The sequence below is a fragment of the Apium graveolens genome, chromosome 1, assembly GCF_009905375.1.
Source record: "Apium graveolens cultivar Ventura chromosome 1, ASM990537v1, whole genome shotgun sequence".
Lineage (NCBI taxonomy): Eukaryota > Viridiplantae > Streptophyta > Magnoliopsida > Apiales > Apiaceae > Apium > Apium graveolens.
In genome coordinates this window covers 158,842,525-158,867,490 of record NC_133647.1, presented here as the reverse complement: position 1 = coordinate 158,867,490, position 24,966 = coordinate 158,842,525, and the positions used below count along the sequence as shown (strand labels likewise).

Sequence of the window (24,966 nt, the reverse complement as noted above, 5' to 3'; positions counted from 1 at the left end):
CCGTTGTGTTTTTGATTTCAACTCGAATTAACCTTAAAATAAATTCGGAAAAAATATATATTGAAGTTGCATTTTAGGTTGATAAACAATATTTTCAAAAGCAAAACTTAAAAAAATTGTTTTTTAAAATTGTTTTTAAGAGAAGTTATATATTAAAACTTAACTACAACATTATATTGAACATGAGCTACCTTTCCTTAACACGCACAATTTTTTGAAAAAAGGACCTTTAGAGCCAACACCACACCCGGGTCAAGAATATCCTCGTATATGGACAATTTCACTTCATCTCGGACCACCTAAGCCTTCTACATCAGGATTTGCAATAAGAGCACCAAGAGAAGTCTACTGAAGCTCTAAAGCCCCAAAAGCAGCTTCACATAAGATAAGCACAAAGTATTTAAATGTCTGAAAATACCTTGGCCTCCTTTGTTTATCAAGTTTTATTGTTACACAGGAACTTAGAAATCCTGGGAACTAGATTACACATTTAAAAATCCTAGGTGTACCAAAAGCCCGGGTAAGCACTCTGCACAATTTACATAGTTGTTTTCTTAAAATCATTTATCATGTTCTTCATAACATTAATAATCATATATATTGATATAATGTAAAATCCCTCTGCTATCAGATCGTCTGAAGTGCACCTGTGAGTCATCTAATATGCTTTAAGCACACCAGGTATCAGGTTTCAGTAGAATGTTCACAGATGAAACAACTAATGAGTCGATTAAATAAACGGGAATAACTAACATTCAATTCCTAAAATGGGTTTCTCCTCGTACATCAAAGCAACAAAAAGGAATACTTAAACATGAACAGTAAAAGGATAATCTCATTCTTGATGGTTTGATACACATTAAACTTATTTGTCAACAAAACACTCCCTAATATGACTTTCCACAATGTATTAAACTCCCAGCACCTAGAAACAGTCCAAAAATAGCAGCACTCCCAAGTGTTGTTTGTCCAATATGCCTAATTTTTAAAAGCCCTGGAACCTGCATTTTATTATTAAAAGAAATTTTAGAAAGTAAATTCATTAACAGCTGAAGTTGCAAGAACTAAATTATATTGCAAGAATGACGAACTGGAAACACAAGAATTATTCAGAAGTCATGTAGTGAAACCTATGTAGCTCTAACTTCGGGCCTTTAATGTTCGAGGTTATCAATATTTAATAGTGCCTGAAAATCAGTTACCAGGATTACATATAGAGATTATTAAAATAAACTAAGAATGTCTTGGAACAAGCTAAACCTCAATTCCTATACAAGGACATGAGACAGACTAGACAGTGATGAAAAAGTAAATCACTGGATCTAACACGTCGCTGGTAAACAAACAGCTGTTGATGATGTGATATACACTAAAATATTAACATTTCATCTTTGTACAGATTTGTTCAAGAAGCATATATAAAGTGCTATATAAACTGTCTAACTGGTCCCATACTAATTGGAGAAGACTCTGACAACGATCCAGATAAATCACCCAACTAACTTAAGTCCACTTCAACTTTTATTTCTCTGGGATAACAAAACCTAGGCATAGAAGAAACAAGAATACATAAAATTAACTATGACCGTCATCCAAATACCTGTCACAACATATCGTTAAAGTATTTCACCGCGACAAACAATTAAGCCAAAAAGTATATCCCACTAAAAACGGTAAAAATCAAATCATACAAATATCTGGAAAGACTATAATAACAAGCGAAGATTATACCTTGTATCTAACAGCCTCATATGTCCCATATACAGCCCCTGCAGGTCATTTAATAATCGTTATATTAGCCGCACCAAGAAAAGCTTATGCCACTGTTTATAAATTATCTTATGCAGTCAATACTCACTGTCTTTGTTAATTCATCTACTTAATTTTATGCAAAAGCAGATTAGGAACAAGTACCCAAACTAAAAACAGAAAGAGTAAGTCCAATGCAAAGCTAAAATTGATTCAAATTTTATAATTTGGAACCAATTGTTAAAAAATTCAACTCCAAAGGGGTTCTATTTTTAGATGCAAATATGCATACATGGTCCTAAGTTTGAAACCAACGATGCATATATAAATCTAGCCACATCATCAAATAACAAAAAATGAAACGCATATTGGTGTGTGCTTCAAATGAAATTTAAAATAGAAACAAAAAACTAGTTAAATTTAAAGTTACTTAGTTGCAAAATGCTAAGTGAAGTCTATTTTAGCATGAAAAAGCACATTCTGGTGCCAAATTACAGCAATGACAATAGTAGTTCTGCATCTAGCATTGGACTTGCTCTTATAGTCATATCTAAACATTCGAAAACTAAACCAATAATATACAACTACCCATCTAAAGAGGCGAGAAATTAGCCTGAGAGTTGTAACCTATCAAGAGTATTTTAGCTCTTAGGCCATCTAAATAAAAATTCCTACACTTGCCCTTATTTTACAGACAGTCCAATCTACAAGACTTATACAGAGTACTATCAGTAAGTACATATACACAAAATCAAGAATCATCAAATTCAATCATATTAAACGGGAAAAACTATACAAAAATAAACTTGTTAAATATTACAATTAGGGTTTCAAGAAGCTAAAAAGGCATAAAATAGGTGATACATATACAAGTATTAAATGAATTAAAGAAAAGAGTACAAACCAACAGCGCCACCAACAGCGCCGCCGACAGCAACTCCGGCGGTGATTCTTGCAAGACAGCTGTCCCTTGCCATTTCAGTTGTGGGAAATAGGAATAATCGGATAATTTTACAGTAAACGTCGGCGAGACGAGGAATTATGTACAAGAAATAACTTTAGGGACGGAGATAAATAAAGTTTGGGCCTTGCTAAACATAAAGCATATCACCATTCTACAAATCTAATGTGTTGGGCTTGGCCCATGATGCCGGAATCCTCAAAAATTAAAAACTAGCGCATAACAAAAATTATCGAAATGTTATGTACAACCTACACAGATGAGTTTTGCTTAACACAACTTTTGAAGTCCACAACCTTTTGCCTTTCCAAGCTTTAGATCTTCCAAACCTTTGGCTTTTCATTATTGTAATAACCCCAATTTTTGAGAAATTTTGAAACCCTTATGAATAGTGTTTTTGCTGAATGAGAAAATTTTTCATGCCACACTATGTAGGGGTTCTGATATGAATATTCTGAGATTTTATTAGTACTTTATATGGGATATAAGTGTATGTAAAGATCGTCAGAATCCAAATCCGAACACTTTGATTTTTACCGGAAATACCCTAGATGCGGAAAGAATTAAGTATAAGGTAACAGGACAAAAATGATTTAAATTAAAGGATTATAATAGAGGATCATAAAAAGGAATATAATGTATTGAGAAAGGTTAAGGGAACCTAAGTAATAAGATCCCGGGTATGATCCTTCAAACGATAAACGAAAACGAAAGTTAAGCGAACCGTATAACAGATCAGCGGTCATTAGGCAAACAATTAGGAAGTTAATCAAAGGGATTAGAGTGAGTGATGTCACCCAACCAATGAGAGGAGGACAAAGAGGGAAGGATGACATCACAACATGACATAGGCATGACATGGGAAGGAAGGAGGTGTGGTTGAATGAGAACCACACAAATTCAAGGGCAACAAGGTAATTAACTAAATCAAACACAAAAACAAGTCAACCAAGCCAAGCAAAATCATTTTTCATCAAAATCAAAAAGCAACCAAGGCATGGTTCATCTTTGCTCTCGGCTTTTTACTATTCAAAAGGCAAGGAAATTCAAAAATCAAAGATCCAAGCTTCCTAAATTGGTGAGTTAATTCCCTAATCATCTTCATGCTTAGTTAGGGCTATATCATGAGTTTAAGCCATCAATTCCTTCTCCATCTTCTTCATTTAATCAAAGAAGAAGACTATGAATAGTGTTTTCAAGTTTTTAACTTGAAATTTTTCTTGTTTTCCTTGAAGATCCAAGCATTCCTAAGACTTCTCAAAGCTTCTTAAGGCTTCCTAGCTCCTCCCACCACTTCAAGAAAGGTATATCATCTCCAAACCCTAGATTCCTATATATTATAAGATGATTTTGATTAGTAGGATGATATTGTAGCTTGATGTTGGTGATTTAGAGTTTGGGATTGAATTGGTATTGAAATGGAATGGTAAATGTTGTTGTTTTGATTAAAAGAACTTAAGTATGGTTAAAGTTAAGCTTAGGCATAAGTATGAATGTTAAAATTGAATTGGTTGGGGTTGTTATGATGTGATAAGGATGGATGTTGGTTGTATGTTGGATTTGAGGTTGAATTGGGTTGGTTTTGAATGGTTTAAAATTGGGAAATCGCGTAAACATAGCCGTCGTAACGTCCGATTTTCTTTGGACTGTTTTTGTGCATAACATTAGGACCCGAGAACCCCCTGCTAGATTATGACCACTGCCATGTTTAGATAGCTCATGTTACGAGCTTCGTTTTGATATGTAGTTCGTTCGATTCCGATGCACGGTTTAGGAGAAACGACCGTTTCAAGTAACGGCGTTTCGCGAACGAAACTTTTCCCCTCGCCTTACTTTGAAACATAGGTTAAAGACCAAAAAGGACTAAGTGAAGTATGAAACATTTATGGTAAGTGTGTTAGGCAGTTGGTAAGACACTCGCGAAGGAATCGCCTTAAAACTCGTAAAGGTTAAATTATTAAAAATGGTGGAGCCGAGGGTACTCGAGTGACTTAAGTGAATCAGTAAGCGCAAAATAAGCGTTAGAGTCTAAGTTAGTTAAAGTATAGATTTACAAGTGACTTTGGTTTAATTCCAACTTACTTGTTGTTTATAGGTTACCAAACTCGTCCCGAGCCATTCGTAACCCCCAGTCGCTAAGGCAAGTTTTCTACCAGTTATAACTGTTGTTGTGATGTATATATGTATTTGCATTATCTTGCGATAGATGCATGTTGGTTAATTAGCAAATGTTGTTATATATTGAAGCATGCTGCTATGGTATATATATATGCATGCCTGTTTCGTATTCTTTCCATATATAATTGTTGATAATACCTATGCTAGAGGATAGCGGTAATTTGCATATACCCTTAGTATAGGGACCCAAAGGTGGAAATATTTTCTAAAACCGGGAGTCGAGGATCCCGAGTAGATTTTGTATATATGGATATAAATATATATATATATATATACATATATATATATATGGTCATAGTTTTCAAAACTATTAATCGAATAAGGTTTATTCGATAACTTTAACTTTATTTTATTATTGAATATTATTTCGAATATTATTCGAAGGCGTATGACTCCTTTATATTAAATAAATATTATTTTGAATATTCATTCGAGGGCTTATGACTCTTTTATATTATTTATTGAATAATATTTGAATATTCATTCGAGGGCTTATGACTCAGTTTATATTATTTAATGAATATTTTTGAATATTCATTTGAGGATCTATGACTCCGATTATTTGCTGAGATTTGTTCTTTATTTTATTAAAGAATAAGGTGTAAATAATCAAACTTATTTTTGATTATTCAAATAAAGATAGTACTTTCATATAAGTATATCTTTGGTTATTTAATACTCGTTTCAAGTATAAGTTTTAATACTTCTACTTCAATTATTTTTATAAAGATTATTCTTTATGGGAATATTATTTAAATAATAATATTCAGTCATTTTCTAAATATTCTGGGGACTGATTTACTTCATTAAATCAGCTTTACTCCAAACACTCTATAAAGTGTTTTCGAGTCTTCAAAATGATTTTTTTAAAAGTTAGAGCGGATCCCAAAACTCATTTTTATATTTAAGATCTTTCTTTTTAAGGGGATTTAAATACTCGCTCAAAACCTGAGGGATCCGGCTCTGTGGTGTATTTTATATTCGCAACACGGTTGCAGTTTTGGTAAATGAATTGATTACTTACCCAACGTTCGGGAAGTAAGTCCATCTATTGAGTCGGCATAAGCAACATGGGCTCAGTGGGCGTCCATGATAGTGTAAGTGGCTCAGTGGGAGTCCATCAAATGCATAAGTGGCTGAGTGGCAGTCCAGCATAAGGTCCTATTACGACCAGGGTGATGACCAGTGGGGAATTCGTCCATCTACTAGTAGAAAAGGTTACTTATGGGTATCTTTGCCTGATCAGCAAGATATCTGGTTTATGCCAAATTCTTTTCCTTTCCAAATTTATTGGATATTGCAATTCTGTTCATACTTTACATGACAGAGGTTTTCAGGAAATTGTATGAAGAAGATGTATATGTGGATATATATATAAATATATATATATATATCAGAACGTAATGAAGTATATCATGACTTCATTTCCTTTAATAGAATTTCAAAGATTTAATCTATTCAAATCTTGTCTTGTAGTCTCATCTATGTGATGAATTGTTGAAAACTCTTTATACTTTAAACAGTGGTAGTTCAAGTAGCTTTATAAATGATATAAGTGTAGTGAAGCATTTGGTAACTTCATCTTTTAAACTTATATCTAGTTAATAATTGTCTTATGAATGGCAAAGATTTTCAGAAAAACGTTGAGACAAGGTTAGATATATGAGATCACCTTGCAACGATATTTTTTTATACAGTTATACACTGGGACTTTGTGTGTATTATGCATGGAAGAGGACTTCCAAGATTTTGAAAAGTATATATGTATATATACTGAATATTTTGCGACTTCATCGCATTAAGATATCAAACTTGGTTCATTTCTTTTGACCAAGACTTTCATGAGTACTATGAGAAGGCTCATATACTATTAATCATTATACATATTATTTTGGTGGGCTTGCTGCTCACCCTTGCTTTCTTCTTTCATCACACAACAACAAATAGAAAGGATGAACAGGACCAAGCTCCCGATTCGCAAGCGATTAGGAGACGTTCCACAGTTTTCTAGAAGCATTGATGCCGCCGTAGCTGAGGTAGGAACTACCAATAGGCTAGGCTTTCAACTTCTAATGTACCAGATTTATGTATAATTATGAATTGTAATAATGGCAAAGAAATGTAAATTTATTCAGAAAACCTTTTAAGGTGTATTGGCAGATAATTGTGGAATAAAATAACTTGTGGTTATTTTTGGATGTTCATCTCTGAGACTATAACGTGTGGTGTGTGTGTTTATTGTGGGGTCACAGTACAGAGTAGTTGAGTAATTATTAAGATTGGGTGTTATTAAGGGAAATGGAACTCGTGACAACCCGGATCCCCGACCCCGGATTTGGGGGTGTTACAATTATCTTGTAACCTATGATTAGATGGCCTATATAAAGGTTTGTTTGTACATTGTTTATATACATGAATAAGATGGAGATTATCCTCTCCAAAGTTTCTCTCTAGTTTCTAGTATATCTATTATATAAATATAACACGTTATCAGCACGACGTTCTTATATTTAGCGTTTCTGTTTTTCTGGTGGCTGGGAGTCAATCTTTTAAGGTACTTTATCTCCTTACTTCTTGTAACATGAAGTGCATGCTAATACTAAATGTTCTGAGCACACATGCTGGTACTGGGTAGGCATCCTACGCCATAAGTTTCATGTTCTTTATATGATGGCTCACTTGTTTTCTGTAATGCATGTGTAATTACTTGTCCTTAGCATACAAATACATGATATGTACGCCATGGTTTTCTTGGCTTGTGAATCACAAGTGACATGTGGTGGTGTAGCTTTTAAACTTGTTCATTTAATTTTCTGTATATATGTTTTGGAGTCTTCCTTTTGCTTTTGACTACCAGAACCTACTGCCTTTTCCTTTAGTTGGTGGAGTTGGATTTAGATTTGGTAACTCATTCACTCTTATGTTTGTACTATGGACTCAACGATTATGGTTCCTGTAGTTTTTATAGTCTTATTATTTCCTATTATTTTCTAACCGTGTTATGTTAATTAAGGTAAATATATAATTTTATTATATGTTCTGTATAAAATATTTTATTCCACTTATTTATTAGTGTTCTTACCATCTTTGTTATAATTTGCTATTGTTTCATATGATTTTTGTTTTAAATATAATTGTTTTAAATATTTGTGATTTAAAAAAAAATATGAATTTGTAATAGATTAATGTGCACATACTTGTCCCGTATTTTTCTGAACCAAGTGTATAACATATTTTTAGTATGTACATTATGTTTACTTGGTAATATATTTTAGTGACATGTTTGATCCTTTTATACCATGCATATAAATTCTGGTGTATTTTTAAATATTAAACCGAGGTTTATTAAAATTGTTATTATCTTATTTTGATCTTTTCCTGCATAATATACCTTGTACGTAACTTTTGCCATGTTAAGGATTTTATTTATATTCAATTGATATGCCTATTTTTAAACTTATGCACGCATTTGGTTGTCAAATTTTTGTTATTTTGTGAATATATGCTTACTTCTTAATAGCAATGGCTCGTGTATGAATGTGTATTCTTTAATACGTGTTTGCTTTAATGAATTTAATTTAATTATATTTTTGTAGAAAGAAAAATGTCAAATCTCACGAAACTTGAATTCAACGCACTTGATATCACCGGCAATAATTATTTAACGTGGATTCTTGATGCTGAAATCCACCTTAATGCTATGGGTCTTGGAGACACCATAAAGGAAGGAAATGTGAAAACTGAGCAAGAAAAGGCAAAAGCCATGATATTCCTTCGACATCACCTTCATGAAGGCTTGAAAACTGAATACTTGACTGTTAAGGATCCGTTAAACCTTTGGTATGATCTAAAAGAGAGATATGATCATCAAAAAACTGTGATACTCCCTAAGGCTCGCTATGATTGGCTACACTTGCGCTTGCAAGATTATAAAAGTGTAAGCGAGTACAATTCAGCAATGTTCAAAATCACTTCTCAACTGAAATTATGCGGTGAAAATGTAACCGATAAAGATATGATGGAAAAGACTTATTCCACTTTTCATGCCAACAATATGCTCCTGCAGCAGCAATATCATGAACGAGGGTTCACGAAATATTCTGAACTTATTTCTGTCCTGCTTCTTGCTGAGCAAAATAATGAACTTTTGATGAAAAATCATCAAGCTCGTCCAACTGGTTCCACACCATTCCCTGAAGTGAATGCTGTTACTAATATTGATTTTGGACGAGGACGTGGATTTGGACGAGGCCGTGGACATGCCCGTGGACGTGGTTTTGGTCATGGTCGAGGTCATAAATATCGAAACTTCTCAAATTTTAAAAGGAAGCCTCACCACCAGAAGTGGACAAAGAATGAGGAAAAGCCTAAGGGAAATATGATGGGTCAAAGGGTTGAAAGCATTTGTAATCGTTGTGGAATGAAAGGGCACTGGAGTAAAACATGTCGTACCTCCAAACACCTTGTTGATCTCTACCAAACTTCTTTAAAATGTGTTGAGACTAATTTTACTGAGCAACATGATCCTCTGGGTCTTTCCCAGCTTGAAACTCACCTTGGTGGAGATAATCAAATTGATCCACTCAACTCTACTTACATGGAAGTGTCTGATTTCTTTGGAGATGGCAATATGGAGGTGGCCAAATTTGCCGGTGATGATGCCAATTAAATAAAAGGCCTTGTTTTATTTTATTAAGTGTTTATGTATTTACGGATGAACTATAAACTTTTTGTTTGATCTGTTGCTTAATTTCAAATCAATGGAATATTATGAGATATTTTATTTTCTAATTTTGCTTTATTTTTGTGAAGAACATGGATAGCAGCCTCTCATCATATGTCATAAAAGATGAGGAATCACTTTGCTTAGCAGACAGTGCAACAACACACACAATCCTAAAAAATCAAAAATATTTTTCGCATCTAAAGTTAGCTAAAGCTAATGTGAACACCATATCTGGTGCATCAGATCTTATTGATGGCTCTGGAAGAGTAAATATAGTGTTACCTAATGGAACACGACTTACTATTGATGATGCAATGTTTTCCATCAAATCAAAAAAGAAATCTTTTGAGTTTCAAAGATATACGTAAAAATGAATATCACATAGAGACAACAAATGCAAATGATGAAGAATTTTTATATATCACATCAGTTGTCTCAGGGGTGAAGCAGCTAATTGAAAAGCTCCCCTCATATAAATTTGGATTGTATTACACCTTCATAAATCCAGTTGAATCATATATGGTGGTGAACAAAAAATTAGAGGACCCAACTAATTTTATGATGCGGCATGATCGTTTAGGCCATCCGGGTTCAACAATGATGCGAAGAATTATAGAAAACTCAAATGGACATCCTCTCAAGAACAAAATTGTTCCTTTATCTAAAGATGTCCCTTGTATTGCTTGTTTTCAAGGAAAATTGATAACTAGACCATCTCCTGTGAAAGTTTCAATTGAATGCCCAAAATTTTTGGAGCGAATACAAGGAGATATATGTGGACCAATTACCCCATCTAGTGGGCCATTTCAGTACTTTATGGTACTCATTGATGCATCAACACGATGGTCGCATGTTAGTTTATTATCCACTCGTAATGTTGCTTTTGCACGACTCTTTGCTCAAATAATTCGGTTAAGAGCACAATTCCCTGATCATAATATAAAGAAAATAAGATTGGACAATGCAAGGGAATTTACATCCCAATCTTTTAATGATTATTGTATGTCAATTGGGATTGAAGTGGAACATTCTGTTGCCCACGTACATACTCAAAATGGTCTGGCCGAATCTTTCATCAAAAGGCTACAACTGATTGCTAGACCTTTACTTATGAAAACGAATTTACCAAATTCTACTTGGGGACATGCGATTTTACATGCGGCTTCTTTGGTTCGGTTACGACCGACCTCTTATCATCAATATTCCCCTATGCAACTTATAAATGGTACAGAACCGAATGTCTCTCATTTAAGAGTTTTTGGGTGCGCAGTTTATGTTCCGATATCCCCTCCCCAACGAACAAAAATGGACCCCAAAGAAGATTAGGGGTATATGTTGGGTTTGACTCCCCCTCAATTATTAAATATTTGGAGCCCATGACTGGTGATTTATTCAAGGCAAGGTTTGCCGATTGTCAATTTGATGAGACAGTTTTTCCTGCATTAGGGGGAGATAAGATAAAATTTAAAAAAGAAAAGCAAGAAATTTTATGGAATGCAGCATCCCTTTCTCATTTTGATCCTCGTACAAATCAATGTGAACTTGAAGTTCAAAAGATTATCCACCTACAAGAAGTCGCAAATAGATTGCCTGATGCATTTACTAATGTCAAGAATGTGACAAAGTCACACATACCAGCTGTTAATGTTCCTTGTAAAATTAAACTTCCTGAAGAAGATAATAAAATCATGCTAGCAAATGAGTCTAAAGCACGCCAGAAACATGGTAGACCTATTGGATCCAAGGATAAAACTCCAAGAAAAACAAGGAAACTTGATAAGGAAGTTGGTACATCAAATGACATCATAGAATTGATCACTGAAGAGACGTCTTCTAAGGATGATCAAACACCTGAAATTGTTGATAATGAAGAGATCTCGATAAATTATGTCATTTCAGGAAAGAGGTGGAACAGAAAAGAAATTGTCATGGATGATATATTTGCATATGCAGCTGCACTTGACATTTCTGAAAAAATCGAGGACCATGAACCTAGATCGATCTATGAATGTAAAAGAAGAAATGATTGGCCAAAATGGAAAGAAGCTATTGAAGCAGAACTGAAATCACTTGAAAAACGCCAAGTTTTTGGACCTATTGTCCAAACACCTGCAGGTATAAAACCCGTCGGATATAGATGGGTATTTGTGCGTAAAAGAAATGAGAAAAATGAAATTGTGAGATACAAGGCACGCCTTGTTGCTCAAGGCTTCTCACAAAGACCGGGAATCGATTATGAAGAAACTTATTCCCCGGTAATGGATGCAACAACATTCAGATTTTTAATAAGTTTATCAATTCTAGAAGAGCTCCGAATGAATTTAATGGATGTTGTAACTGCCTACTTATATGGGTCACTCGATAGTGACATTTACATGAAAATCCCTGATGGATTAAAAATGCCTGAAGCATATAGTTCAAGACCCCGAGAGATTTACTCAATTAAATTATAGAGATCATTATACGGATTGAAACAGTCGGGTCGTATGTGGTACAATCGTCTCAGTGAATATCTTTTGAAAGATGGATATACTAATAATGTAATATGTCCATGTGTTTTTATTAAAAGGACAAAATTGGGGTTTACTATCATTGCTGTAATATCCGGGATATATCGTGTAATTATTTTTGATATTATTATGTGTGCTCAGTATCTATTCTGTGAGTTAATTGTTAAGTGTTATCTGTACTTGAATATTCAAAAATAATATTAATTGAGTATTTTAATTTTTATATGTCCAAAATAAAATATAGATAATTGTTATATCTTCCTAATTATTTTTATGTTGATTTATGGATTTATAAGAATCATATGAAATTTCTAAAATCTTTTTCCGGGTAATTAAAATCTATTTTATAAAAACGGGAATCAACCGACGTCAACCGTTGTTACGTTTTTGGAACCCGAAACTCTTCCGAGAACTCCTTCCTAACCTAATTGTAATATTCCGAGCATATTCCATGTTTCGACTTTTTCGATCCGGCTTACGGTTTGTCCTGCGCGGGTCCCGGCGCAACATTTTCGATACAATATTCGTTTCGGTAAATCAATAAAACCCGTATTTTTGATAAACGGGAGCTTTTTATTAAACTATCCCAATTATCACTTCGTAATACGTGTAACCAGGCGCTGAGACCAAGACCGCAGTACAAATTGTACTGATTTGGATAATTATCCCGAAAACCGATACCGTTTGGATCAGTTTTTACAAATAAACGTACCATTTTATATCCGGAATGATCCAACGGGATACTAATTTTCCGTAATTATAAATAGCCTTTTACCGTATTTTATTTCGTATCAAAATCATTTGCAGATAGTTAATTATATAATTTTCAGAGAAAAGCCCTAATTTCTTAAAACTGTTCTAAGAATCAAACAGCAAAACGAAGGTGTTACCGATCTCTGTTTTCAAAGCTTGAGTAACCAAAACGAAGGATTTGAGGTGTTCTATCAGATTCTGAGCTTTGTTTCACTGCAGAAATCAAGGTTATTTTTCTAAAAATTTATTTATTTTCGAATTTATTTTATTAAAAATATGAATTTTTGTTCGGATGATTGTTTGTATGATTTGATGATTGCATGTTGTAGAGCTTGTTTTCCTGATGATTTTCATATGTCATACGTTTGATTTGGAGTTCAATAACATGTTCAAATTTGAGTTTGATTTTCGAATTTTAAAATTAGGGTTTATAACCCGTATGAATGTTCTTAATTGAAATTTGGGGGTTTCTTATTCTGTGATAGATTGATGTTGTGTTATAGTGGGTTGTGTTCTCTGTGAAATTTGCAATCTAGTCGTATAAGTTTCATGAACCAACGAGGTCTGTAGAGAAGGGAGTTGTGTTTGGAAGTTTTCCGATGTTCACCGGAAACTGGAAATTTTCACGGCCAAATTCCGGCCAACTCAGGGATTGTTAGGTTGTTTTGATTGCATGGTTGTGTTCCTGGTAACCTGTAGATGTGATCTGGAGGTGTTGGTGGGGTGAGGACGCCGGGAACGTGTTCTCCGGCCACCCCCGACTTTTTCCGGCGACTGGACTGCAAAATTGCAGTTTGGTCCCTGCAGTTTTGAAAATGATGCAGTTTGGTCCCTGTAGTTTCCAGACTTTGCAAAAATTGGATTTCTGTTTTAAAAATGTTTAAAATCATATTTTCTATTTATTTTTATTATAAAAATTTGTTTTTAATTTCTAAAAATTCTAAAAAATAATTATTTTAATTCCGAAAATTATTTTTTATTCACAAATAAATCTGAATTAATTAGTTAATTAATTTCAGTTAATTTTTAATTGATTAATTAGTCAATTAATTCGAAAATTAATTGATTAATTGATTTAATTAATTATTAATTGATTTTTAATTAATTATTTAATTAGATTTAATTATTTAAAAATGATTTAAAAATTCCGAAAAATAGTTTCGAGCTTTAAAATATTATTCTAAATTATTTCCAAGGCTCGATAATTATTCTAAAATTGTTTCGGAGCCAGAATTGGCCAACCGAACCCTGTTTATTATTTCAAAATTGATCCAACGACCCGTTTTAATTCCGAAAAATGTTTTAAAAATCATTTTAAATACCCGAAAGCATATTTATGACCCGAGACTTCTTTATAAATGATATGTCATTGATTACGTGATGTATTATGTGTTATACGTGACCTGTTGTTTGACTATCGGTCTATATATTCGGTGTTTACTTGGTTATTGCATAGATTTCAATCCGTTAATCGGATTGGGGTAAAACGAAGGGTAGATAGAAGTATGTGTTGAATAGAATCCTGTGAGTTGATGATTGATAGATGCTTATGATATGTGAGCAGAAGAGGCAAGGCGTAGGAAAGGGAAACAGGTAGTTGAGGAGTAAGACGATTGTGATTGAAAGCGAGTGCAGGATAGTAAGCTAATATCAGGCAAGTGTTCTGAACTTTCTCGAGATATTGTAATTCTTGATAGTCTTGTTGACATTGCAAGTGCTTTAAAGCACGGAAACCTAAATCCTGATTTCAGTTATTGTTCTTGAGCCATGAACCATATTCTTTCTAAGCCATTGATTATTGTATACCCAAACACGAACCACAAATCTACGATACTACTCCACAAATACATACAAACTAAATACCAGACACTGAACTGAATTATTATATACTCAATCCATGATATCTTATGCTTTGAAAGACCAAAACCTTGAAACCCTGAAACGTTGTTTCCTTTGTTATCCAATTCTTTCATTACCCAGCATTCAAGTTTTGAAAGTACCTTGTTGATCCTTACAAGGATTGAAACCCTTTCATTGTTAAACACTTATTGTTGTTAATGATTTCGGTTATTGTTTATTATTGCATATTCTGTTATTATGTTAGAATTGGATTGTTTTTATAAAATTGTGGACCAGATTCGTGGTCAGACCATATAATGGTCAAGTTAGGCCAATGTGTGCCTTGGATCCAGTAGTTAGAGCAATGTTGTGTGCCTTGCTCGGGGTTAGTGCGTGACTGATCAGCAGCCTAACCTTGGTTTTTAAATTAAAAGTATAATATCCAATTCTAAATCATAATCCATTGTTCACTTGATATCATAATCATATTCACCTGATGATCATTATTCTCAGTTTTGTCATTGTGACTTGCTGAGCTAGTTAGCTCATTTTTGCGATGTTGTGTATATTCTTTTCAGTTAAAAAGGAACCAGTTGGTAAAGAGGATCCCCAGTCCAGCGCGAGAGCTAGGGGTTCAGGTTAAGAAAGCTGAGCTAGTAGGCTTCTTTTGGAATAATTTAAGTTTGTAAAAGTTTGTAATAATGTTTAATACTCAGTTTGAGTTTGAAATAGTTGGGATTTGAACGATTTGTAATATATTAGTGTGTGTGGCTTGTGGGCATACTTTAACCTGTTGCGATCCGTGGTAGTTGGTAAGTAGGGTCATTGCATAATATTATTATCCTTTATATTGTTATAAGCTGGTTATAAATAAGATATGTGTGTGGACCCCAAACTTCTGACCCGGGTTTGGAGGGCGCCACAGGTTTGGTATCAGAGCTACAGGTTATAAGTCACTGACACAAGCCTAGGTTAACAGGAATGGGTAGAGGGTTAGGATTAGAAGTAAGGCATAGGATGATAGAATGTTGAGAGGTTGAGTGTTTCAGTATATCAGATATTAATATAGTTCGTGTTATGGTACGAGATTCTTATATTACGATATGATTTCAGATAGCAGTAATGGCTGACTCTTTTATTCCCGTATCCGCTGATCACTCAGAGCCTTCAGTTGGAGTGCCGTCTTCGGATCCACGTCCTGTTGTTCCACCAGTATTGGATATTCTACCTCCACCTGTGTTGCAGCCCGTACCACTGCAGGCTATTCCACCTCCAGGCGTGAGGCCACCTGTCAGAGGACCCTCACCAGCTGATTCAGATTCCACTGGGCATTCAGTAGCGAGTGCCCCATTCCAGTCTACATTGCCCCCAGTTCCTTATTACCGGTATGAGGCTCTTCTATTGGAGCGTGATTCCTTGTTGGCTCAGATCAGAGAGTTACAGCATATCATCAGGACTACAGATGTTGATCATGGTGTGAGGGAGCTTCGAGAGGAGATTCATGTGACACGGAGGGTTCTTGAGGCTAGGCTACATGGAGCTACACTACCTGGCAGAGGCCCTGATGCACTGATGGGCTGGGCTACTGAGGTGATGGAGGACTTCGAGAGGCTGGCAGGACCAGAATTTCCTTGGAGCTGAGTTAGAAATTTTGAGATGGAGATGCTGAGCAGTGTTGTATGGTTATGTAGTATGGACAGTAGTGTGTAGTGTGTATCAGAAGACTTTTGAGTTGTATTTATAGACTAGCGATGCTGACTAGTGAGTAGGTTGTTGTACCCTTTTTGCTTTTACTTTCGAAGCGTCTTTACGCTTGTACTACCCTAAAACTTTTGATCTATATATATCAGTACCTTTTTCCTTTCCAGCACTGTCATTTATTTTATTGCACCTGTTTTACCTTACCTTATTTATTGCACCAGTTATACCCTGTGATACCCTGTGCCCTGTTTTCCATAACTGTTTATATTCTGTAAAGAAGCATGCAATTTATTTAGTCACAACTGTTTTCAAAAAGAAATATTTCTGTTTTGCAAAACTATTCTTTTATGTAAAAGATTGATTCAAAAGCTAAATAAGTTGATTGATTCTTTACAGAGAATGCCTCCCAGAAGAAATACCCGCACCAACACCCAGAATGAAGAAACTAATAATAATAATAACCAAGATGATACAACCCAGAATGTGAACCCAGGACCCATGGACCCAACAATAGCCCAGATTCTTCAAATCTTGGCCCAACAAACAGTTCACCTGGCACAACAACAACAAAGACAGACCAATCCCCAGATAACTTTCAAAACTTTTCAGGCAATAAACCCACCAGAATTCAAAAGTTCCTTAGAGCCAATTGAAGCAAATGTTTGGTTAAAAGAAATAGAAAAGGCATTTGCCTTAGTGAAAGTGAAAGAGGAACAGAAGGTTGAGTTTGCAAGTTACTATCTGAAGAATGAGGCCACCTATTGGTGGGAAATGGTGAAGACATTGGAAGGCACGGATGTTATTAGTTGGGAAAGGTTCAAGGAATTGTTTTTAGAAAAGTATTTTCCTCAGTTTGTTCAGGATCAAATGGAGCTGAAGTTTTTAGAGTTAAAGCAAGGGAATATGTCGGTAACAGATTATGAGGGTAAATTTGAGGAATTGTCAAGGTATGTGCCGTCGTATGTTGATACTGATAGAAAGAAAGCTAAGAGATTCCAGCAGGGTTTGAAACCATGGATCAAGGGGAAAGTAGCTATTTTTGAATTGGATACCTATGCCGGGGTTGTACAGAAGGCTATGATCGCAGAGACAGAGAGTGAGATGTTCCAGAAAGAAAAGGAAAGCAAGAAAAGGAAAGTTGAGGGAAGTGAGGGTCAGTCACAAACAGGGAAGTTTCCAAATTTTAAGAAGGGCAAGTTTCAGCCAGGGAAAATTTTTAATTTCAGGAGACAAAATGCAGGAGACGGAGGCCAGGGCAATCGTCCAGCTAATGTGAATCAGCCGAATCAGTTGAGATTAACTTTTCCAGATTGTCAAGTTTGTGGAAAGAAGCATGGAGGAGTTTGTAACAAGTTGAATGTGGTATGTTTTAAATGCAACCAGAAAGGGCACTATTCAAGGGAGTGCCGAAATCAGCCAGCAAATAAGGATCAACCTATCCGGAATTCAGCAGTGAAGGTTCCAGTCATTGGATTTACATGCTTTAAATGTGGGAAGCCAGGACATATGGCCAGGGATTGCAAGACACCAGCCCCAGTTAGTAATGCATTGAGAATTATGGGATCTACCCCAACAGTGAATGAGACTCCAAGGGCTAGAGCTTTTGACATGTCGGTGAAGGATGCGATCCAGGATACGGATGTCGTGGCAGGTATGCTTAATGTGAATTCTTTATGTGCCAAAGTGTTAATAGACTCGGGAGCAACTCGATCGTTTATTTCACAAGATTTTGTTAGTAAATTAAACTGTCCAGTTGAGTGCTTAAATGAAATAATGACTGTGGAATTAGCAAATCAAGAACGTGTAACTGTGAATCAAGTTTGTGAGAATTGTGAGGTTGAGATTTCTGGTAGTAAGTTTTGTGTAGATTTGATACCATTTAAGTTAGGAGAATTTGATTTGATATTAGGGATGGATTGGTTATCTAAGCATGATGCTCAGATAGATTGTCGAAATAAGAAAGTAATGGTGAAAATGCCAGATGAAAGAATAGTAACGTTCAAGGGACAGAAGCAGGTAAAGAAGTTCTTAACGATGATTCAAGCCAAGAAGTTACTACGGCAAGGATGTGAGCATTTCGTAGCATACGTGATTGACAAAAGTCAGGAGCCAGCAAAACTTGAAGATATTCCAGTAGTGAATGAATTTCCAGACGTATTTCCTGACGAGTTACCAGGACTTCCTCCAGATAGAGAAATTGAATTTGCGATCGACTTAGCACCTGGAACAGAACCAGTGTCCAAGGCCCCGTACAGAATGACGCCTGTTGAGATGAAAGAGCTAGCAAAGCAATTGCAGGAATTGTTAGAGAAAGGAGTAATTAGACCCAGCGTATCCCCGTGGGGAGCCCCGATATTATTTGTCAAGAAGAAAGATGGAAGCATGAGACTATGCATCGACTATATGGAGCTCAACAAGCTGATAATCAAGAACAAGTATCCGTTACCCAGAATCGATGATCTGTTTGACCAATTGAAGGGAGCCAAGTACTTCTCTAAAATTGATTTAAGATCGGGATATCATCAACTAAAGATCAAGTCAGAAGATATACCAAAGACAGCTTTCAGAACAAGGTATGGGCATTATGAATTTCTAGTGATGTCTTTTGGATTGACCAATGCCCCGACAGCGTTTATGGACCTGTTGCATAGAATTTTCAAAGAGTATTTGGATAAGTTGGTTATTGTGTTTATAGACGATATTTTAATCTATTCCAAGACGGAAGAGGATCATGCGAAATATGTGAGAACGGCTTTGGAGATTTTAAGGATAAAGAAGTTATATGCTAAATTCTCGAAGTGTGAGTTTTGGCTACAAGAAGTTCAGTTCTTAGGACACATAGTCAGTAACGAAGGGATCAAAGTGGACCCGACAAAGATCGAGGCAATTACGAATTGGGAGAGATCGAGAACACCCACTGAGGTAAGAAGTTTCTTGGGATTGGCAGGATATTATCGACGATTCGTTCAGAATTTCTCAAGGATTGCCACACCATTAACAAAGCTTACACGAAAGAATGAAAAGTTTATATGGAACGACAAGTGCGAAGAAAGTTTTCAGGAGTTGAAGCGAAGATTAATTACGACACCTGTTTTGTCACTTCCAGACGATCAAGGGAATTTCGTAATTTATAGCGACACTTCTCATAAAGGATTAGGATGTGTTCTTATGCAGCACGACAAGGTGATTGCTTATGCGTCAAGGAAATTGAAACCACACAAACAAAAGTATCCTACTCATGACTTGGAGCTAGCAGCTATAGTTTTTGCTTTGAAGATTTGGAGACATTATTTGTATGGAGAAAAGTGCGAGATTTTCACGGATCACAAAAGTTTGAAATATATATTTACCCAGAAGGAACTTAATTTGAGGCAAAGGAGATGGTTAGAATTGATCAAGGATTATGATTGCTCGATTAATTATCATCCCGGTAAGGCGAACGTGGTGGCAGACGCGTTAAGTCGGAAGGAAAAGTTAAATGAGTTATCAGTACCTGAAGATATATATAAGGAATTTCAGAAATTGGAATTGGAAATTAGAGTTTGCAAACCTGAGGAAGCGAAAATGTACAGTATGACTTTCCAGCCGGAGTTGTTGGAGAAAATAAAGAAATGTCAGGAAAATGTAATGGATCAAGATATAAATCGTTTGGTAGGTGAAGAATTATGCACGCAGAAGGATGATCAAGGCATTTTGAGATTTTCATCTAGAATTTGGATTCCACCGGTGATGGAGTTAAAGAATGAAATTTTACAAGAAGCACATAGTTCAAGATATTCCATCCATCCAGGGATTACCAAAATGTACAGAGATTTAAAGAAGAATTATTGGTGGCCAAATATAAAGAGGGAAATTGTGGAATGGGTTAGCAAATGCTATACCTGTCAGAAAGTTAAAGCAGAGCATCAGAGACCAAGCGGATTGCTACAACCATTGGAAATTCCAGAGTGGAAATGGGAACATATTACCATGGATTTCATAGTCGGATTACCAAGGACAAGGGCTAATCATGATGCCATTTGGGTTATAGTCGATAGACTTACCAAGTCAGCTCATTTTCTGCCTATAAATGAAAGATTTTCGCTCGACAAGTTAGTCCATATGTACTTGAAAGAAATTATAGTTCGTCATGGAGTTCCAGTGTCTATCGTATCTGATCGAGATCCAAGGTTTAATTCAAGATTCTGGAAGAGTTTTCAAGAATGTTTGGGAACAAGACTGAATATGAGTACAGCTTATCACCCCCAAACGGAGGGCAAAGTGAAAGAACGATCCAGACAATCGAGGATATGTTACGTATTTGTGCTATTGATTTCAAAGGAAGTTGGGACGAACATTTACCCCTGGTAGAGTTTGCTTACAACAACAGTTATCATGCCAGCATTGGAATGCCACCCTATGAAGCCCTTTATGGACGCAAATGTAGATCTCCAATATATTGGGACGAAGTAGGAGAACGCAAGATACTTGGACCTGAACTGGTACAGCAGATAAAGAAAGTTGTTGAACTTATCCAGAAAAGATTAATAGATGCTCAAAATCGTCAGAGGAAATATGCAGACCAATCAAGGAAAGACATGGAATTTGAAGAAGGAAGCTTGGTATTACTAAAAGTATCACCATGGAAAGGATTAACGAGGTTTGGAAAGAAAGGGAAGCTAAGACCAAGATATGTCGGACCTTTTGAGATCCTAAAGCGCGTTGGCAAAGTAGCTTACGAATTGGCGTTACCTCCGCACATAGAGCACATTCACAATGTTTTTCATGTATCGATGCTCAAGAAATATAATCCAGACTCCAGGCATGTAATAGAATATGAGCCAATAGAGCTTCAGGCAGATTTATCATATGTAAAGAGTCTGATAGAGATTCTAGAGGCAAGAGAGAAAGTATTGAGAAATAAAATGGTAAAGTTAGTAAGAATATTGTGGAAAAACCCAAAGGTTGAAGAGTCAACCTGGGAGTTAGAAAGTGATATGAGAGAAAAGTACCCTCATTTGTTTTCTTAGGAGATTCTGAGGACAGAATCCTTTTAAGAGGGGAAGGATGTAATATCCGGGATATATCGTGTAATTATTTTTGATATTATTATGTGTGCTCAGTATCTATTCTGTGAGTTAATTGTTAAGAGTTATCTGTACTTGAATATTCAAAAATAATATTAATTGAGTATTTTAATTTTTATATGTCCAAAATAAAATATAGATAATTGTTATATCTTCCTAATTATTTTTATGTTGATTTATGGATTTATAAGAATCATATGAAATTTCTAAAATCTTTTTCCGGGTAATTAAAATCTATTTTATAAAAACGGGAACCAACCGACGTCAACCGTTGTTACGTTTTTGGAACCCGAAACTCTTCCGAGAACTCCTTCCTAACCTAATTGTAATATTCCGAGCATATTCCATGTTTCGACTTTTTCGATCCGGCTTACGGTTTGTCCTGCGCGGGTCCCGGCGCAACATTTTCGATACAATATTCGTTTCGGTAAATCAATAAAACCCGTATTTTCGATAAACGGGAGCTTTTTATTAAACTATCCCAATTATCACTTCGTAATACGTGTAACCAGGCGCTGAGACCAAGACCGCAGTACAAATTGTACTGATTTGGATAATTATCCCGAAAACCGATACCGTTTGGATCAGTTTTTACAAATAAACGTACCATTTTATATCCGGAATGATCCAACGGGATACTAATTTTCCGTAATTATAAATAGCCTTTTACCGTATTTTATTTCGTATCAAAATCATTTGCAGATAGTTAATTATATATTTTTCAGAGAAAAGCCCTAATTTCTTAAAACTGTTCGAAGAATCAAACAACAAAACGAAGGTGTTACCGATCTCTGTTTTCAAAGCTTGAGTAACCAAAACGAAGGATTTGAGGTGTTCTATCAGATTCTGAGCTTTGTTTCACTGCAGAAATCAAGGTTATTTTTCTAAAAATTTATTTATTTTCGAATTTATTTTATTAAAAATATGAATTTTTGTTCGGATGATTGTTTGTATGATTTGATGATTGCATGTTGTAGAGCTTGTTTTCCTGATGATTTTCATATGTCATACGTTTGATTTGGAGTTCAATAACATGTTCAAATTTGAGTTTGATTTTCGAATTTTAAAATTAGGGTTTATAACCCGTATGAATGTTCTTAATTGAAATTTGGGGGTTTCTTATTCTGTGATAGATTGATGTTGTGTTATAGTGGGTTGTGTTCTCTGTGAAATTTGCAATCTAGTCGTATAAGTTTCATGAACCAACGAGGTCTGTAGAGAAGGGAGTTGTGTTTGGAAGTTTTCCGATGTTCGCCGGAAACTGGAAATTTTCACGGCCAAATTCCGGCCAACTCAGGGATTGTTAGGTTGTTTTGATTGCATGGTTGTGTTCCTGGTAACCTGTAGATGTGATCTAGAGGTGTTGGTGGGGTGAGGACGCCGGGAACGTGTTCTCCGGCCACCCCCGACTTTTTCCGGCGATTGGACTGCAAAATTGCAGTTTGGTCCCTACAGTTTTGAAAATGATGCAGTTTGGTCCCTGTAGTTTCCAGACTTTGCAAAAATTGGATTTCTGTTTTAAAAATGTTTAAAATCATATTTCCTATTTATTTTTATTATAAAAATTTGTTTTTAATTTCTGAAAATTCTAAAAATTATTATTTTAATTCCGAAAATTATTTTTTATTCACAAATAAATCTGAATTAATTAGTTAATTAATTTCAGTTAATTTTTAATTGATTAATTAGTCAATTAATTCGAAAATTAATTGATTAATTGATTTAATTAATTATTAATTGATTTTTAATTAATTATTTAATTAGATTTAATTATTTAAAAATGATTTAAAAATTCCGAAAAATAGTTTCGAGCTTTAAAATATTATTCTAAATTATTTCCAAGGCTCGATAATTATTCTAAAATTGTTTCGGAGCAAGAATTGGCCAACCGAACCCTGTTTATTATTTCGAAATTGATCCAACGACCCGTTTTAATTCCAAAAAATGTTTTAAAAATCATTTTAAATACCCGAAAGCATATTTATGACCCGAGACTTCTTTATAAATGATATGTCATTGATTACGTGATGTATTATGTGTTATACGTGACCTGTTGTTTGACTATCGGTCTATATATTCGGTGTTTACTTGGTTATTGCATAGATTTCAATCCGTTAATCGGATTTGGGTAAAACGAAGGGTAGATAGAAGTATGTGTTGAATAGAATCCTGTGAGTTGATGATTGATAGATGCTTATGATATGTGAGCAGAAGAGGCAAGGCGTAGGAAAGGGAAACAGGTAGTTGAGGAGTAAGACGATTGTGATTGAAAGCGAGTGCAGGATAGTAAGCTAATATCAGGCAAGTGTATTGAACTTTCTCGAGATATTATAATTCTTGATAGTCTTGTTGACATTGCAAGTGCTTTGAAGCACGGAAACCTAAATCCTGATTTCAGTTATTGTTCTTGAGCCATGAACCATATTCTTTCTAAGCCATTGATTATTGTATACCCAAACACGAACCACAAATCTACGATACTACTCCACAAATACATACAAACTAAATACCAGACACTGAACTGAATTATTATATACTCAATCCATGATATCTTATGCTTTGAAAGACCAAAACCTTGAAACCCTGAAACATTGTTTCCTTTGTTATCCAATTCTTTCATTACCCAGCATTCAAGTTTTGAAAGTACCTTGTTGATCCTTACAAGGATTGAAACCCTTTCATTGTTAAACATTTATTGTTGTTAATGATTTCGGTTATTGTTTATTATTGCATATTCTGTTATTATGTTAGAATTGGATTGTTTTTATAAAATTGTGGACCAGATTCGTGGTCAGACCATATAATGGTCAAGTTAGGCCAATGTGTGCCTTGGATCCAGTAGTTAGAGCAATGTTGTGTGCCTTGCTCGGGGTTAGTGCGTGACTGATCAGCAGCCTAACCTTGGTTTTTAAATTAAAAGTATAATATCCAATTCTAAATCATAATCCATTGTTCACTTGATATCATAATCATATTCACCTGATGATCATTATTCTCAGTTTTGTCATTGTGACTTGCTGAGCTAGTTAGCTCATTTTTGCGATGTTGTGTATATTCTTTTCAGTTAAAAAGGAACCAGTTGGTAAAGAGGATCCCCAGTCCAGCGCGAGAGCTAGGGGTTCAGGTTAAGAAAGCTGAGCTAGTAGGCTTCTTTTAGAATAATTTAAGTTTGTAAAAGTTTGTAATAATGTTTAATACTCAGTTTGAGTTTGAAATAGTTGGGATTTGAACGATTTGTAATATATTAGTGTGTGTGGCTTGTGGGCATACTTTAATCTGTTGTGATCCGTGGTAGTTGGTAAGTAGGGTCATTGCATAATATTATTATCCTTTATATTGTTATAAGCTGGTTATAAATAAGATATGTGTGTGGACCCCAAACTTCTGACCCGGGTTTGGAGGGCACCACAATTGCAGTATATGTTGATGATTTAAACATCATTGGAACCCCAGATGAACTTCATGAGACGATTGGATATTTGA

General features: G+C 35.1%; 2 protein-coding genes across 2 annotated transcripts; one reads left to right on the top strand and one right to left on the bottom strand.

The window, feature by feature from the left end:
* Positions 1 to 710: 710 nt before the first annotated feature.
* On the bottom strand, positions 711 to 2,845 carry LOC141668791 (uncharacterized). The gene is made up of 3 exons (XM_074475808.1): positions 2,654 to 2,845; positions 1,732 to 1,769; positions 711 to 1,001 (listed from the first exon to the last, which is right to left on the bottom strand). Exons 1-3 carry the CDS (start codon positions 2,724 to 2,726, stop codon positions 888 to 890), a joined length of 225 nt encoding a protein of 74 aa, XP_074331909.1. The 5' UTR covers positions 2,727 to 2,845; the 3' UTR covers positions 711 to 887.
* Positions 2,846 to 8,492: 5,647 nt separating this feature from the next.
* LOC141708669 (uncharacterized) lies at positions 8,493 to 9,557 on the top strand. Its single transcript, XM_074512414.1, has one exon. It carries the CDS (start codon positions 8,493 to 8,495, stop codon positions 9,555 to 9,557), a length of 1,065 nt encoding a protein of 354 aa, XP_074368515.1.
* The last annotated feature ends 15,409 nt before the right edge of the window (positions 9,558 to 24,966 follow it).

What these genes read in the sequence shown, in the direction of transcription:
- LOC141708669 (XM_074512414.1), top strand. Translation starts at nt 8,493, where the DNA reads ATGTCAAATCTCACGAAACTTGAATTCAACGCACTTGATATCACCGGC.
- LOC141668791 (XM_074475808.1), bottom strand. Translation starts at nt 2,726, where the DNA reads ATGGCAAGGGACAGCTGTCTTGCAAGAATCACCGCCGGAGTTGCTGTC. An exon ending in CGCTGTTGGTGGCGCTGTTG is followed by an intron (nt 1,770 to 2,653) that starts GTTTGTACTCTT and finishes AATGACCTGCAG; the next exon opens with GGGCTGTATATGGGACATAT. An exon ending in ATGAGGCTGTTAGATACAAG is followed by an intron (nt 1,002 to 1,731) that starts GTATAATCTTCG and finishes AATAAAATGCAG; the next exon opens with GTTCCAGGGCTTTTAAAAAT.